Here is a 16,969-nt window from a genome sequence, read left to right as displayed (position 1 = left end):
CTATGGGCACAGGGGTGGGAGGCCTCCATTTATGCCCGTATCTGTCATCCGTGGACTATACAAATGCAGAGAATTTTTTTTTTTAAAGATTTTATTTTTTCCTTTTTCTCCCCAAAGCCCCCCGGTACATAGTTGTGTATTCTTCGTTGTGGGTTCTTCTAGTTGTGGCATGTGGGATGCTGCCTCAGCGTGGTCTGATGAGCAGTGCCATGTCCGCGCCCAGGATTCGAACTAACGAAACACTGGGCCGCATGCTGTGGAGCGCGCGAACTTAACCACTCGGCCACGGGGCCAGCCCCAAAATGCAGAGAATTTTAACAGGCAGGGGCATGAAGTCATTTTGACTTGTTAAGGCTAAAGCTCTGGGTGGGCCTGACATTGACTGCAGCACAGTTTCTTCATTTTCCTGACTTTGCTCTGGGTGAGAGATGGTTCCACTTTTCAGCCTTTGAGTGGTGTGGGCTTCGAGTCCCAGTCATTCTCTGAGATTGGGACTCTAGTGTGTGCTCAGAATCTGTCACAAGCCATCAAAAATCACTTGCTTTTGGGGTAACAATTGATCTCCCCAATTTTTTACCCTTCTTTTGAGAGCCAAAATTCTGGGGCTGTTAAAAATGGCGAATCATTTATTTCTGGACACATTCAGCAAATCTGAAATGCTGGCCTTGCCCCCCCAGAGGTAACTTTCTGGTTCTTTGGCATGCAGTTTCTTGTTCTCTGTCAACTTCTGTTCTACATCTGTGGCCCTGGGGACCCAGGAGGCCCCTCTGGCACTGCCCGTCACTCCTGGAGGCTCATTGGTGTGAAAGGTCAGGGATGTGAAAACGTCTGTGAGAAACTATGATTCACGTTTTGGCTCTTGAGCACGAAACGAACCGTGTGACAGTAGAGCACACACCTGGCCTCGACGTGTGGGTCCGTTCCAAGCACAGAATTTATCATGTCTGATCTTCCTCTCTAGTCTCACTTGGTCGTTCCTTTTTTTTTTTTCCTTCAAAGGTTCAGTCATTTGGGGAAAGGATTGTGCTTTTCATTCTAAACGTCGTTATTTTTGGAAGATTGGAGAGAAATTTGGATGATGATGCCATGTTTTTTTTACCTCACTCTGTGAAGGAGCAAGCTAAAATTCTGTGGAGAGACGGAGCAGCTGTTGGATTTTACACAACCAAAATGAAAGGTGAGGGGCACACGGCGGTGTGGGGTCACCGCCATTTCAGGCCCTCTCCATGTGTGCCTGCCTTGGAGGACTGGCTTAGCACAGGCATTGCTTGGAGGGAATCTTCTGACAAAGGAAGTGTCACTAATTCAGCTGTCATGTAAAGACACACCAGGTATGGATTTCATTTTCACCACCTCTCTCGTTTTATTGGCAAACAGGGTGAAAAGCATGTCCCTTTGATTCCCAGGCGGTGCCATGTCCACCACCAAATACTTGTTGCAGTTGATGGTATAAAATGACTTTGCAAGCACAATGCTTTTCATTTCTTTTCTTTCATGTTACCAATTAGCTGTCAGGAAAAATACCATTGCTAATAGCTGACAGGTGGTGCAAAAGCGCAATGGATGCCAAGATTTATAGACATTACCTCAGAAGAGAGAAAGGTCGGCCATGATAACCAGGTTACGTTAAAAGACTTATTTTTAGGGGCTGTAACGAGAAGCAAGCATGGAACAAGTACCATTTTGCCGAAGAAATTGGTCTCTTCTTTAAAGTTGCTTTCTTTAATAGTTTCTTTAATTTTTAAAGGCTGTCAACGTCTCCGACTCAGCTGGTCCCAGCTCCATCATTTGTTCTCATAAAGTTCTAAAGTTTAGCAAAAATAAAATTTCCCAGTAAACCGCCATGGATGGGCTATTTTCTGAGATGTGTTTTTCTCGGAGGATGAAGAGGCTCGTTCTGGTTTTGAGCTGTGTTCACACTATGTGTATGCTCCACCTGTCCAGGGTGGAGTAAATCTGCATTTCTCCCTTTTGTCCCTCTCAGTGTGATAAGACCAGTTTCCCATGCCAGCTACTCCTTTGGTTAATTATTTGTCAAGTTCAGTCATAGAGGCCTAAGCGCCGTGTCTTTTGGCTCCTTTGGTCGTGATAGCCATTTGCCCTTTGGTTTTGATGTTCCATGTCACTTTTTTGAGCGGCCATGTTCTTTGGCCATTAATTTGAGATAGACCACGCTACCTGGAGAATGATGAAAATGGGAGGGATCCCTTTTGTGATTTTTCTTTCCTGAGAGACTTATTCATTGTCCTTTTCTACCAAATGGCTGGTCTTAAATCTGTAACAAAATCATTTGCGCCATGGACCTCCTACTAATAGTAACAAAATCTATTAACAGACACCAACGTGATGTGTGAGAACCACAGCTGTGGGGCAGAAAGAGCTTGACCTTGGTCTCACCTGGTCCTGCTGCTGCTCCATAGTCGGGGCTTTGTTCTGTGGGGTGAAGCAGAGGTTGGCTGTGGCTGCCTCATCCTTCCCAAGGCAGACCCAGAGCCTTGGAGTGGAAGGAGGACCTTCAGACGCTGAGCCTGGGCGGATCAGACTAGGTGCCTGGATTTCTGCCTCCTCTTGGTTTCCGCTGGATTCTATGAATTCAGTATCAAACCTGTAAAAATTAAAGAAAGAAAGAAAATAGATTATTCAGGTATATATTGCCAACTTTTAATTTCTTTTACTGAATATTTATGGATTAGCTTATTTTTGAAGAGACAAAATAAAAATATTTCCATGGAATAATTGTATTTATATCACCACCAGTGATATATGAGAGTTCCAGTTGCTCCACATCCTTGCCAATACTTGGTATCGTTAGTCTTTTGAAGTTTAGCCATTCTACGAGGTGGGAAGTAGTATGTAATTTTGTTTTTAATTTGCATTTCCCTAGTGACAAATGATATTGATCATATTTGTGTATGCTTTTTTGATAGCCATATATCTTCTTTGGTGAAGTGTTGATTCAAATATTTTTACTCATTTTTCTTGGGTTGTTTGTTTTCTTATTATGGAGCTTTGAGAGTACTTTGTATGTTATAGATATCAGTTCTTTATCAGATATATATTTCGAAAACTTTAATTTTGCTATAATAATGTTTTTCAAAGAGCAGAAGTTTTAAGTTTTGGTGAAGTATAATTTATCAATTTACCAATTTTCGGTGTTATTCAGTTCAAAATATTTTTTCTTATTTACTTTGTCATTTTTATGGGTTCTTTAGAACTGACTTCTACATTTCCAGATATTTGGGGGCTATTGCAGCTGTTTTTTTTGTTGTTGGTTTCTTATTTAATTCTGTTACAGTAAGAGAATAGTCTGTTATATTTTAATATTTTGAAAATTATTGAGAGTTGTTTTATGGCCAAGAATATGGTCTCTCTTGGATGACATGCCATGTGGACTTGAAATGGTGTGTATATTCTGCAGGTATTGAGTTTAGTGTTCTGGATATTTCTGTTAGGATAAGGTGATTAATGGTGTTATTCAGATCTTCTACAATCTTACTAGTATTTTTGTCTAGTTCTATCAATTTCTGAGAGAAGTCTGTTGAAGTCTTTATCTATGATTGTGGATTCATCTCGTTTTCCTTTTAGTTCTGTCAGTTTTTACTTTATATGTTTTGAAGCTTTGTTATTAGTTGCCTCTGTATTTATGATTGTTATATCTATCTGATGTGCTGACCATTTTATCATTATGAGGTATCCCAGTTGTCTCCAGTAATGTTTCTTGTTATGAAGTATATTTGTCTAATATTGATACAGCCACTTCTTATGCTTACTGTTTGCATGGAATATATTCTTTGTAGCTTTTTACTTTTAGTCTGTTTATGTCTTTATATTTAAAGTGTGTGTTTTGTTGACAGCATACAATTGGGTCTTGGATTTTAAATCTAGTCTTGAAAACCTGTGTCTTTTGATGGAAGTGTGAGACCATTTACATTTAATTATTGGTATGGTTGTACTTAGGTCTTCTCTTTTGCAATTTGTTTTGTCTTTTGGTCTTTGTTCCTCTGTTCCCCCTTTCCTGTCTTCTTTTGTTTTAATTAGATATTTTTTAGTATTCCATTTTAATTTCTCTATTGGTTTTCTAGTTCTATATTTTTACCTTTTTTTAAGTTGTTGCTCTAGGGATCACATGCATCTTAAGCTTATCCCAATTTACTTAGAGTTAATATTGAATTACTTAAGGTAAAATATAGAAACCTTGCAACAGTGTATTTTTATTTACATAGTGATATTGTTATATGTTGGATCTGTTCGTTATAAACCTATCAGTACTGATTTATAATTTTTAATTTAAGTAGTCATGTCTTTTAAAGATATTAAAAAAAGAAATGAAAAAATACATAGTTTTAAAATATTCACTCACATATTTGCCATGAAGAATTTTTTTGTATTGGTCCCAGTTGCCATTCAGTGTCATTTCTCCTCCAGGCTAAAGTACTTTATTTAGCATTTCTTGTATTGGGGTTCTGCTGGCAACAAATTCTCTCAGTTTTTTTTACTGAAAATGCCTTTATTTCATTTCGTGTTCACATTTGAAGAATAGTTTAGCTGGATATAGAATTATTAGTAATATTTTTCTTTCCTTCAGCATTTTGCATATGTTCTTCTGGTATCTTCTGACTTTCATAGTTTCTGATGAGAAGTCAGAAATAATTTATTGTTGTTCCCTCATACATAACATGTCATTTTTCTCTGAATGCTCTCAAGATTTTCTCTTTAACTTTAGCTTTTTTGCAGTTTGATTGTGATGTGTCTAGGAGTGATTTTATGTTTGGTTATTTTGGGGTTTTTTGAGCTTTTGGAATCTTCAAATTAATGTTTTCTACCAAATTTGGGAAGTTTTGGCTATTATTTCTTTAAATTTTTTAAGCTACTTTCTCTTTTGTTTTTCTGGGATTCCAATTACATGTATGTTGGGGTGCTTCATACTGTCTTACAAGTCTCTGAAGTTTTGTTCGTTTTTCTTTAAACAGTTTTCTCTTTTCTTTGAATAATTTCTATTAATCTATATTCAAGTTTATCTGCCATCTTCAATCTGTTGTTGAGCCCATTTAAAAACTTCATTTATTGTACTTTTCAGCTCTAGAATTTCTTTTATGTATAGTGTCCATTTCTCTGTTGAGATTCTCCGTTTACTCTTTGAGCACATATTTCCTTTTAACTTTTTGAATTATTTAATCCTTGAACATATTTGTAAAGCTGTTTGGACATCTTTGTCTGCAAAATTCAACATGTGGGCCTATTTAAAATCAGTTATATTGACTGCCCTTTTTTCTTGAGTGTGGATCACACTTTCCTGTTTCTTGCGTATTTGGTAATTTTTGATTGAAAACTAGACATTGCAGATATATTGTAGCAACACTGTTTTTTTTATGTTTATTTTTTTCTGAGGATTTTGGATTTTTGATCTAGTAGGCATTTAACTTGCTTGGATCCAAATTTCAAATTTTGTTTCCTTCGCAATATGCAGTTGCTGACATCTTGTGTATGACTTCCCATGGCTGTCTCTTTAGCTTGACTCTGTAGAGGTCTTCCCTTTGCCTGAAAAATTGGTGGTCAGACAAAGATTTGGTCATGGGTGTTGCTTACCCTCTCTGTGGTTACCTTGCTTTTGCTGGTTTTGGGCTCTGTACTCTCACCCTTCAAACCCATTTGGCTTCAGCTTCTGCCAGTTGAGCTGGCCACGTTGAAGAATGTCCTTGGTTAAGGAAGGCATCACACTCACAGATCTGCTCTCGTGTAGTTCCATCTGTCAAGAGTGGATATGTTTCTGGTCTCTGACTTCTTTTTGTTGAGTCTCCTTCACTCCTGTGTAGATTGTTTATAAGCCACGGATTTGGGCAGTTGCTCTGAATTTGGGTTTTATTCATTCTGTGGTTCTCGTATGGCTGGGACTTCCCATTTAAGTTCCCAGCTGCTGTTCTACTCCTAAAATCTGATCTCTGACACCTTTAGCTGGTAAAGCTGTGGTTTTTCCCACCAGTATTTTCTGTAGCCTTGGGGGTTGAGTTATACCCTATGGCCCATAAGCTGCAAACTCACAGGCTTTACCTATTCCAGTTGCAATTTTCTGAAATTAAATTTTCCTCTGGCTTCTATATGCTTTTGAATTCCTTATGGTATATGTAAGTGATTTCTTAAATTTATTTTAAAAATAGTTATTATATGTGGGACTTTGCCTGACCCCTTCATTTTACCATCATTATCTGATGCAGACTCTGTTCAGGTATGAATGATAACATTTTGTTCCTTGCCTTCCCATCTCTTTCCATAAGTTCTTGAGAGAAGGATTTATTTTGATGAATTAAAAGTGGTTGATATTAGAACCAACCCTGATGGCCTAGTCGTCAAAGTGTGGCATATTCCACTTCAGTGGCCCAAGTTCAGTTCCCAGGTGTGGAACACACCACTCATCTGTCAGTAGCCATGCTGTGGTGGTGGCTCACGTAGAAGAACTAGAAGGACTTACGACTAGAATATACAACTATGTACTGGGGCTTTGGGGAAGGGAAAAAAAACGTTTGATATTAGCAGCATGCAGGTAAATTAAAATAGTTTAGATAGCAAATACATGTATTTTATAATGTTTTATTATTTTACATGTATGATTCATGAAAAATCACTATGAATGCATCTGGTTTAATTGACTACAGGAGGAGTTCATAGTTCAGAAGTTCGGAACAGTTAATGATGTTTCTTCAGTGCCGGTTCTGTCCTTGGTGCTTGTCACAGTGTTAGGTAGTAGTGTTGTCTTGATGTATAGGATGTGGCTGCAGCACATGGCATGCTTCTCAGCTTGCAGCAGTACAATTCCTCTCATTAGATTAGATCCACATGATTCAGAATATCTGAATATTTGTTCAGAATATCTGAATATATCAGAATATTGGGCTACACTGAAGTTTATAATTTCATTTTGTGGGGAAAAGAAAATGTACAGATCCATTGCATAAATAGGATCGCAGGGGCCAGGTTTTACGTGTTTAAGAGTATACATTGTTTCTAAGCACATTCTTAGCACATTTGTTTGTGTGTGTGTGACTTTAAGTATTATTTAAAAAAATTATCAGATGATAAAATTTATCCTTTTTGATTTTACAGTTCTATGCATTTTGACCCATGTGTAGATTCATATAACTACCCCACAGTGAAAATACAGACTAGTTCCATCATCCCAAAAAACTCCTTCGTGTTATCCCTGATCATCCCCCCCCTCACCCCGCCATAACCCCTGGCAACCTCTGATCTGTTCTCCATCATTATCCTTTTGCCTTTTCTAGAGTATCATGTAATGGGATCATACAGTGTATAGCCTTTTGAGACTTTTTTTGCTGAGCATAATGCCTTTGAGATTCGTCCAGTTCAATGTGTCTATCAGTAGTTTGTGCCTCTTTATTGCTGAGGAGCACATTCAGTTTGCAGACAAGTGGGTACTTTAGTACAGAATGAATGAGATCTTTTCAGGTACACCTCTCTTTGGGAACATTTTGTTAATAGGCTGGTTTGAGTTTCTCCTTTTGTGTGATGGTTCTGTAATTGCCTTTCATACAAAATATTAACTCTTTAATCATTTCACTAATTCATGCTGAAATTCTCTCTAGATAATCAAAATTAGTGAGGTTTTACTTTAACTTTTGTTCCCAAAACAGTTGACGAGACTATTGGCATTCAAGGGAAGAAAATACTGGGTTGGCAAGTGGGGAGTTGGCCAATTTAAGGCAGAGCTAATACGTATTTTGCTTATGTGTAAAAATCTAAAAAGAACAACTTTATGTTTCAGATTCCTGAAAACCCAACACTAATACAAATCCAAAACAAGAGCACATGAAAACACTTGAAGGTAATAAATTAGGTGATTTGCGGTCCAGACAAGCATGTGAGCTGCGAGAGGTAGTGATGCTTTGAAGTGGCCTCAGCTGCCCTGCCCGTCTCCAGGGCCTCCTGTTCTCCCTCCCCCAGACTCCCAGTGCCAGAGGCGCCTCCTGCCCTGTTGTTTCATCAAGCTGGGGCTCCTCATGCCATCTTCTGGACTTGAGCAGAAACATAGGCAGCAAAAGGTGGAGTGGCAAGAGTGTGGCATTGGGTCAGGTCCCAACTCCACCGCCTGATAAGAAAGGGATTGCTGTTACAAGGAATAGAAGTCCCCTCAAGGACTTGCAAGATGGAGTATTGGAAGGGTGCAGGGGAAGTTCAGGGAGTGCAGCCTGGCTGCTTATGCTGAGAAAAGTACCCAGCAGCTGCTCCATTCTCATCTTTGCAAATAGCTTCCTTTAGTCACCTCTGTTTCCTATTTCTTCATAACCTTGACTTTAGTTTGCCATGATGTCTGCCTGGCTGCTAACTGTACCTGCCTTAACGGGCAAGGACCTACTATAGTCCTAGTTTCACTTCATTCAGTTTCTCTTGAAAGAATCAGCTTGGTCCAGCTGGGCTGTGGATTGGTTTCTTGTGGATCATGGGGCCACCTTTAGCTCAGTTGTCATTGGACAGGTGGGCTGGCTTTCCTGCCTCAGAAATGACCATCTAGTCTTACTCTTTAACTGAGGCTGTGGTGGGGGCGATTTTAAAGAACTTGGGTGCGGGGCAGTGTTGCTGTGGTCTAGGGGCGGCAGGCTGCAGTGACGCATCAGTGGTCCCTGCGTGATGGCTGCCTCGGGGTTCTGCTGCCTGCGGTGCTGTAGAGATGCTGGGACGGGCCACATCCCTCTGAAGGAGATGCCGGCCATGCAGCTGGATACGCAGCACATGGGAGCAGATGTTGTCATTGTGAAAAATGGGAGAAGAATATGTGGAACAGGAGGTTGTTTAACCAGTGTGCCTTTACATCAAAACAAAAGCTACTTTGAATTCAAAATCCAGTCCACAGGAATCTGGGGTATTGGCGTTGCAACTCACAAAGTTAACTTGAATCAGATTCCTCTTGGCCGAGATGTGCACAGTCTGGTGATGAGAAATGATGGGGCCCTGTACCACAACAACGAGGAGAAAAATAGGCTGCCAGCAAACAGCCTTCCACAGGAGGGAGGCGTAGTGGGTATTACATATGACCAGGTAGAATTAAATGTGTATTTGAATGGAAAAAACATGCCTTGTCCAGCATCAGGCATACGAGGGACAATGTATCCAGTTGTTTATGTTGATGACAGTGCAATTTTGGATTGCCAGTTCAGTGAATTTTATCATATTCCTCTGCCTGGTTTTGAAAAAATATCATTTGAACAGCAAATCTTCTGAAGATATTTGTCTTTGAAACTTCTATTTCTGCACTGTTAAAAGTGTTTACCATTTAATAAAGCTTCACCTGACCTATAGATGAAAATATATTCTTAAAAATACGCTTGTTAATGTTGTTTAAGGAGCCATTGTATTCAATATTGTTGACAAAAATAATCCATAACCAATCTGTAAATGAAAATTTGGGTGAGTTTATTCTGAGCTGAAATCTGAGGACCATGGCCCAGGGCCTTTGGGAAGAAGGGGCACCAAAGAAGTGAGGTGTACAGAGTGGTTATATACCCCCAAAGAGGGTGCTTTACATATGATTGAAATGTCCCTCCCACAATAGTCACAAGATTGCCCTGTGGGCACAGCGCTTGATGGACACAGCAGGTAGTGGGTCTGCTATCTTGGTGGGCGTAGCAGGAGGCAAGTCTATTGTCTCGAGCTGGGCGGTCACAGGTGAGCGCAGCAATCAGTTTCTAGCCTAAGGAAAGATGCTTAATCCTTAAGGAGACGCCAACGTTGGGAGGGGGAGGGAGGTTGCACCTTTATCTCAAGGGCCTTTGCTCTTGCCCTAGGGAATCTCTAAAGCAGATATACAATGCATGCTCAACGGCCTCGGTCAGGCCCTTTTGGAAAGACAAGGTCAGGCCGAATTAGGTTTATACCACATGGCTTCCTCATATTCTCCAATATATCCTATTGCTTGCCATTTTTATTTGTCAATATACAGCCCAGAAATTGTGATTTAAAATACTTATGTTTTGTGTTATGAAATCAGCATTTTGGGCAGTTATTTAATTCTTATTTAAATAATATAACTATGGGTTTGATTAACAATATTAAGTGGAAATACGTATGTCGGTATTTAAAAGAGAATCTTAAGATAAAATATTTTTTTGGATAGAGATGTAGAGTTGGGTGGGCTTTTTGTCATTCTTAAGTTTAAACCCCATTAACTATATTAAGCCTGCAGTTCAATAATTTTGTGTCTCAGTGTCCTTTTTTATATAAAGTAAAACAAAGTGACAGAAATTTATATTATTGTCAGCTCAGTTTTTGGCGATTTATTTACTATAAAATGTACCATTAAACTTTACATTGCTTCTTTTGCTAGTATGTCATTGCTTTTGATTCGCTTTGTGAAAGAAGATAGGCGTTTTAGTAGTTGTCAGAGCATTGTGTTGAGGACCATCATACTGTGTCACTTCGATCCCGGAGCAGGCAGTGGTTGCCTGGTGACGCAGTGGACACGGGCAGATGTGCAGAGTGGCACGATGCTTTAAACTTCAATGTAAATGAGATTATTCTTTTAAGGAATGAAATGTGTGTTTTGCTGTAAGGAATAATAAAATAGTAGTAATTAAGGAGTATTTGGTACTATAGTAAACACCTGTTTTTCCTGTTTTGTTAATAATGCAGTAAATTCACTTCAGCCCTGACTATTTCAGAAGTTCAGAGATCAGTGATCCTCTCCATGACCCTGAGCCTTTGCCGAGTTTCCGGTAAGAATCATTGTCCTTGAGTTAACACCCTGCTAGCCTGAACTAATCACTGTACACATCTTTGGTACAGTCCCCTTTTCAAATGAGCCTGCCACGGCTGCGTATGTGTCACGCAACAAGGAGCAGTAGGTTGTACTACGAAAACATGGCCTTAGAATGGAAGGACACCTGTAGTTTTGCTGTCTAATCCCATTCTCTCCTCAGGCAAGTTCCTCGGTCTCTCTGAGCCCAGGTTCCCTGTTTATAAAAGGGATAATCATGCTTGCTCAATAAGATTCTGTAACTAGTTAAATAACATAATATATGTAAAACACCTTAATCATCACGGGCGCTTAATAAATGTGTATTCCTCATTGACGCTAAAGCAGTGATTTTCAACATCAGCATCACCTGGAACTCGTTAGAAATAGTCGTTCTCAGGCCCACCCCAGACACACTGAATAGAAACCGCTGGGGATGGTGCCCAGGAGATGTGGTTGCACAAGCACTGCAGGTGATTCTGATAACAGGCTAACGTTGGAGGACCGCTGATCAGGAGAGAATTCTTGGAGAATGATTGCCTACTATCAATTTCCTAAGGATTTAAGACAGACTGTTTTTGACCCATGGAAAAGAGAATCCTGCACACTTTTTATTTATTGTTTATTTGGTAGACAAAAATGTGACAGTGTGCTTTGAAAACGTACGGATACTTGTGTAACATTTATTTACATAAAACTCAAATGTTACTTCTGAAGTTATATAGAATTGAACTACCTGTATATTATACTTGCATTTTTGTCTGACTTTCTGTCCTAGTAATTTTAATTCATAAAGAGCATACTTGGGAAAGCAAATTAAAATTACTGTTTGCTGTCTTTATAAAATAAAGAAAGAAAGAAAGAACTTGGGCTGGGCAGACATGCTATAGTAATCCATGCAAGAATCCTGTTTATAAAGTCTTTGCCTGAGCTGGAACACTTTTGGTTGAGACCACCAGGCAGCTCGTCATTGCTGCACAGTGGATAATGCATCGTGGGTGGAGTGCTCCAGCAGACACAGTTTGTGCTGCTCACTTATCGTGGGCTCCGCCCCAGACCTGCTGCATCAGAAACTCTGGTGGTGGAGTGGGCCCCAGCAGTCTGTGGTTTAACAAGGCTTCCAGGTGAGTCTCCTGTACTCTAATGTTGGAGAACCACTCATCTAAGGCGTGCATTCTTGGGGATGGGGGCGGGGTGTTGCCCCCAACGACAAACATTCATTCTTGGAGGGCAAAAAAAAAAAAAATCTTTGATATTACAATGGTTTGTGGCTCTCCAAAGCTCAACCCTACCCAACAAGTTTGTTCCTTAGTATTTAATTTGGGAGGGATGATTATTAGGACAAAATGTCTAAAAAGGCTCCTTCAATTGGCGATAATGACAAAACATTTGCAAAACACTGATCTAGGGTGGGATACTTAGAAGTGGAACTCCTGGCTGGACCAGAAGCACGAACTCAGCGTCCGTAGGTGACGTGCAGCTGTTTTCCGAAATGGCTGTGCACACTCACCGGCAGAAGCAGAGAATTTTTGTTGCTCCACATCTTTGCCAACACTTGGTATTGCCCAGCCTTTTCATGGTTGCAGATCTGTTTTCTATGAAATAATATCTCATTTTAAAGCCTATTTTCTAATCGTTGCTAGTATATAGAAATGCCATCTGTTATATATTAATCTCGTGTCTGTTAACCTTGCTAAATACTCCTATTAGTTCTATAATCCGTTGGTAGTTCCTTTTGCTTTTTAATTTTTTTAATGTTCTATGCCGTAGGGACTGAATTATGTGCAGGGTCGAGCCCAGTGCTGTAATCTATGAATGAGGTGAATTACTGATGCAGATTTTCTTATGTTCAATCACCTAGGATAAATCCGATTAGGCCAAAGCTATTTCCTGTAAGCAAATAAGTTTTTCTTCAATACTGTAAAAATAAGTTTTATGACATCTTATAAATAAATTCTTGTTATAATAGTAAAAGATACAGAAAGGAATTAAGTTTTTAGAAGGAAGAACAATATCGCTAGAGCTTATCTGCAAATGTATCTAGTTTTGGGGTGGTTCATGTTAATGTATTATTTTCAGTTGATTTTGAGAAAAGATAATTATTACAAATAGATATTATACACACTTAGTCCTACTTGTGGAGAGTGATGTTTTTCTGGAGAAGATATTGGAAGCTATGGCCGTCACCTGTTTTCGTAAATAGAAAGTTTTACTGGAACACAGCCACACCCATTCATGTTGTCCATGGCTGATTTTGCGCTATAACTGCTGAGGGGAGCGGTCACCCCCAAAGCCTAAAGTAGTTTCCCTCTGGCCTTTGCAGAAAACGTTTGCCAGCCCTGTTCTAGAGAATATAATTTAAATGTCTCATACCTTTTAAAAAATTATTTTATCTAGATTGGCATTAGCAATGCTCCTTGGTGGGCAGAATTTAGGAACACCCAGACCATTTACTCGTATCTTAATAGATGCTCCAGTGCCCAGGTTCCGAGGGAGCCTGGCTCTAACCTCGTGAAGCAGGCTCACAACAGACTTATAGTATGCTTGTAAAAAAACATAGTGCTAACAGTTAGCAAAAGTGAATGCTTTTAGCTATTTCTCTTTTAGCTTTCCATGGGTTAGGAGTATCCCAAATATCTTTATAGTCTGAACTTAATCTCTCGGACTAGCAACTGTGGCCACTTGACCTGAATTCTGATTTTTAGAGCAGTTATTTAAAAAATGCTCCGCAGAGCCACTGACAGCTGCTGTCAGCATATTGTCTTTTGGGATTAGCAGGACAAACCTGGACAGGCGCTTCACAGCCCCACAAATGCAACTTTGCAAAAGGAAATGCACCAAGACCTCGTCGACTTTGGCTGGGCCCTTGGTTCTTTTATGCTCTGTGGACCCACACCATAACTTTCTTGGTGCCCAGATCTCCATTCTCCAAAACAGCTAGATTGTGGAAATATGCTGTGGCATTTGTCTTGCCACTTGCCTTTTCTTTCTTCTTCCTTGCGACAGATCTCTTTTTTTGGAGCAGGTACGATCTCTTCCATTACTTTCTGACTGTCTGCTGCTGTCATTTCCCCATAGTGCACCATCTGTGAATTCTGTCTTTGGTCCGAGAATTCACTCATATCTTCATGAAGTAACCTTCTTTGTCTTTCTGTTTGCTCTGTTGGAGTGCACACTGAGGGAGAGCCTGGTGGCATCCCATTGTTTACTCGGTGGTGGGCTTTGTCCTGTTCTCAGAGGTTCCTTCTTCAGGTCCTCCCAGGCTGAGGAAGGTCAAGGGCTCCTATGGGAGGTGTCGGTCCGTGCCCCGCATCCTGGTTTCATCATAGATGCCTTATTGATCGTGTGTAACTCCTCCCAAACAGCTAGCACAGTGAGCAGAGAAACCAGCCCCTTACAGTGACTTGAATTAACTTTAGATACCCTATTGAATTCAGTTTGTTAATACTGGTTTAAGTTTTTTGTCGTATGTTCATGAATTACTGTTACTTACCTATTTTTCCTATCCTTGGCTATTTTTTATGTTTTTCCTTAAAAAGTTATGCTATACTCATAGACCAGGTTGGAGAATACAGGCATACCTCATTTTATTGTGCTTTGCAGATACTGTGGTTTTTACAGTTTGAAGGTTGGTGCAACCCTGCATCAAGCAAGTCCATTGACGCCATTTTTCCAACAGCATTTGCTCACTTCGTGTCTGTGTGTCATATTTTGATAACTCTTGCAATGTTTAAAACTTTTTCATTATTATTATATTCATTATGATGATCTGTGATCAGTGATCTTTGATGTTACTATAATTGTTTTGGGGCACTACTAACTGTGCCCATATGAGATGGCGAACTTAATTGATAAATGTTGTGTGTGTTCTGACTGCTCCATCAACCAGCTGTTCCCCCATCTCTCTCCCTCCCCTTGGGCCTCCCTATTCCCTGAGACACAACGATATTGAAATTATGTCAATAACCCTACGGTGGCCTCTAAGTGTTAAGTGAAAGGAAGAGTCGCATGTCTCTCACTTTAAATCAAAAGCTAGAAGTGATTAAGCTTAGTGAGGAGGGCATGGTGAAAGCTGAGACAGGCTGAAAGCTAGACCTCTTGTGCCAGTTAGCCAAGCTGTGCATGCAAAGGCAAAGTTCTTGAAGGAAATTAAAAGTGCCACTCCAGTGAACACACAAATGATAAGAAAGCGAAACAGTCTTGTTGCTGATATGGAGAAGTTTTTGTGGTCTGGATAGAAGATCACACCAGCCACAACATTCCTTTAAGCCAAAGCCTGATGGAGAGCAAGGCCCTAACTCTCTCCAATTCTATGAAGGCTGAGAGAGGGGAGGAAGCTGCAGAAGAAGTTTGGAGCCAGCACAGGTTGGCTGATGAGGTTTAAGGAAGGAAGCCATCTCCGTAACAAAAATGCCAGGTGAAGCAGCAGGTGCTGATGTAGAAGCTGCAGCAAGTTCTCCAGAAGGTCTAGTGAAGATAATTTGTGAAGGTGGTTACATTAAACAACAAATTTCACTGTAAACGAAACAGGCTTATAGTGGAAGAAGATGCCGTCTAGGACTTTCATAGCTAGAGAAGAGAAGTCACTGCCTGGCTTCAAAGCCTCAAAGGACAGGCTGACCCTCTTATTAGGGGCTAATGCAGCTGGTGACTTTCAGTTGAAGCCAATGCTCATTTACCATTCTGAAAATTATAGGGTGCTTAAGAGTTATGCTAGCTCTCTATCTGTGCTCTATAAATGGAATAACAAAGCCTGGATGACAGCACATCTGTTTACAACATGGTTTACTGAATGTGTGAAGCCCACTGTTGAGACCTACTGCTCACAAGAAAATTCCTTTCAAAATATTTCTGCTCATTGACAATGCTCCTGGTCATCCGAGAGCTCTGATGGAGATATACAATGAGATTAATGTTGTTTTCATGTCTGCTAACACAACATCCATTCTGCAGCCCATGGATCAAGGAATAAATTTGACTTCCAAGTCTTATTATTCAAGAAATACATTTCATAAGGCTGTAGCTACCAAAGTGATTCCTCTGATGGATCTGGGCAAAGCAAACTGAAAACCTTCTGGAAAGGATTCACTATTCTAGATGCCATTAAGAACATATGTGATTCATGGGAAGATGTCAAATATCAACGTTAACAGGACTTTGGAAGAAGCTGATTCCAACCCTCGTGGGTAATTTTGAGGGGTTCAAGATTTCAGTAGAGGAAATAACTGCAGATGTGGTGGAAATAGCAAGAGAAATAGAATTAGAAGTGGAGCCTGAAGATGTGACTGAAATGCTGCCATCTTATCATGAAACTTTAATGTGAGGAATTGCTTCTTATGGATGGGCAAAGAAAGTAGTTTCTTGAGATGGAATCTATTCCTGGCTGGTAGAGATGCTATGAAGATTGTTGAAATGACAACAAAGGGTTTAGAATATCATGTGAACTTTGTTGATGAAGCAGCGGCAGGGGTTGAGAAGACTGACTGCAGTTTTGAAAGAAGTTCTACTGTGGGTAAAATGCTAGCAAACAGCCTCACAAGCTACAGAGAAATTGTTCATGAAAGGAAGAGTCAATGGATGCGGCAAACTTCATTGTTGTCTTATTTTAAGAAATTGACACAGCCACCCAACCTTCAGCAACCACCACCCCGATGAGTCAGCAGCCATCAAAATTGAGGCAAGACCCTCCATCAGCAAAAAGATTATGACTCACCGAAGGCTTAGGTGTTTTAGCAATAAAGTATTTTTTAATTAAGGTATGTACGTTGTTTTTTTTTAGATATAATGCTATTGCACAGTTAGTAGACTACAGTATAGTGTAAGCCTAAATTTTATATGCATTGGGAAACCAAAAAATTTGTGTGGCTTGCTTAAGTGCAGTGGTCTGGAACTGAACCCGCATTACCTTCAAGGTGTGCCCATATTCTCTCTTTTTCTGTTCTCTTGAAGGCTTTCCTTGGAATGTTGGTAGAACTTGCCTCTAAAGCCACGTGGGCCTGGTGTGTTCAGGATGGGAGGGTTTTAAACTACTGATTTCATGTTTTAATGCTCATAGGGGAGTTTAATCTTTCTGTTTTTTCATGAGTCAGTTTTGGTGGGTTGTATTATCCTAGGAATGTGTCCTTTTCATCTGTTTTCAAATGTATTGCCATTAAGTTATTTATAGTATTCTCTTACCTTTTCAATTTTTGCTACATCTATAGTGACATCTCTATTTTAATTCCTAAT

At 39.9% G+C, this 16,969-nt stretch overlaps 1 protein-coding gene across 11 annotated transcripts in view; it reads left to right on the top strand.

The window, feature by feature from the left end:
- Positions 1-16,969, top strand: part of LOC106836606 (protein FAM169B) — a 90,999-nt gene that overhangs the window by 49,382 nt on the left and 24,648 nt on the right. For 5 of the 11 annotated variants that reach the window (XM_070496139.1, XM_070496157.1, XM_070496136.1 and 2 more), the window contains one exon: positions 1,000-1,177. The exons of 4 other annotated variants lie outside the window; for them this stretch is intronic. In XM_070496139.1, the coding sequence (XP_070352240.1) occupies positions 1,000-1,177 (178 nt within the window). Of the gene's footprint in view, positions 1-999; positions 1,178-1,338; positions 10,722-16,969 lie in introns of those variants that run through there. 2 more of the 11 variants (XR_011497636.1, XM_070496161.1) reach the window with 2 other exon arrangements.

Source organism: Equus asinus, chromosome 2, assembly GCF_041296235.1.
Source record: "Equus asinus isolate D_3611 breed Donkey chromosome 2, EquAss-T2T_v2, whole genome shotgun sequence".
NCBI lineage: Eukaryota > Metazoa > Chordata > Mammalia > Perissodactyla > Equidae > Equus > Equus asinus.
This window is presented reverse-complemented; position numbering and strand designations above follow the sequence as displayed.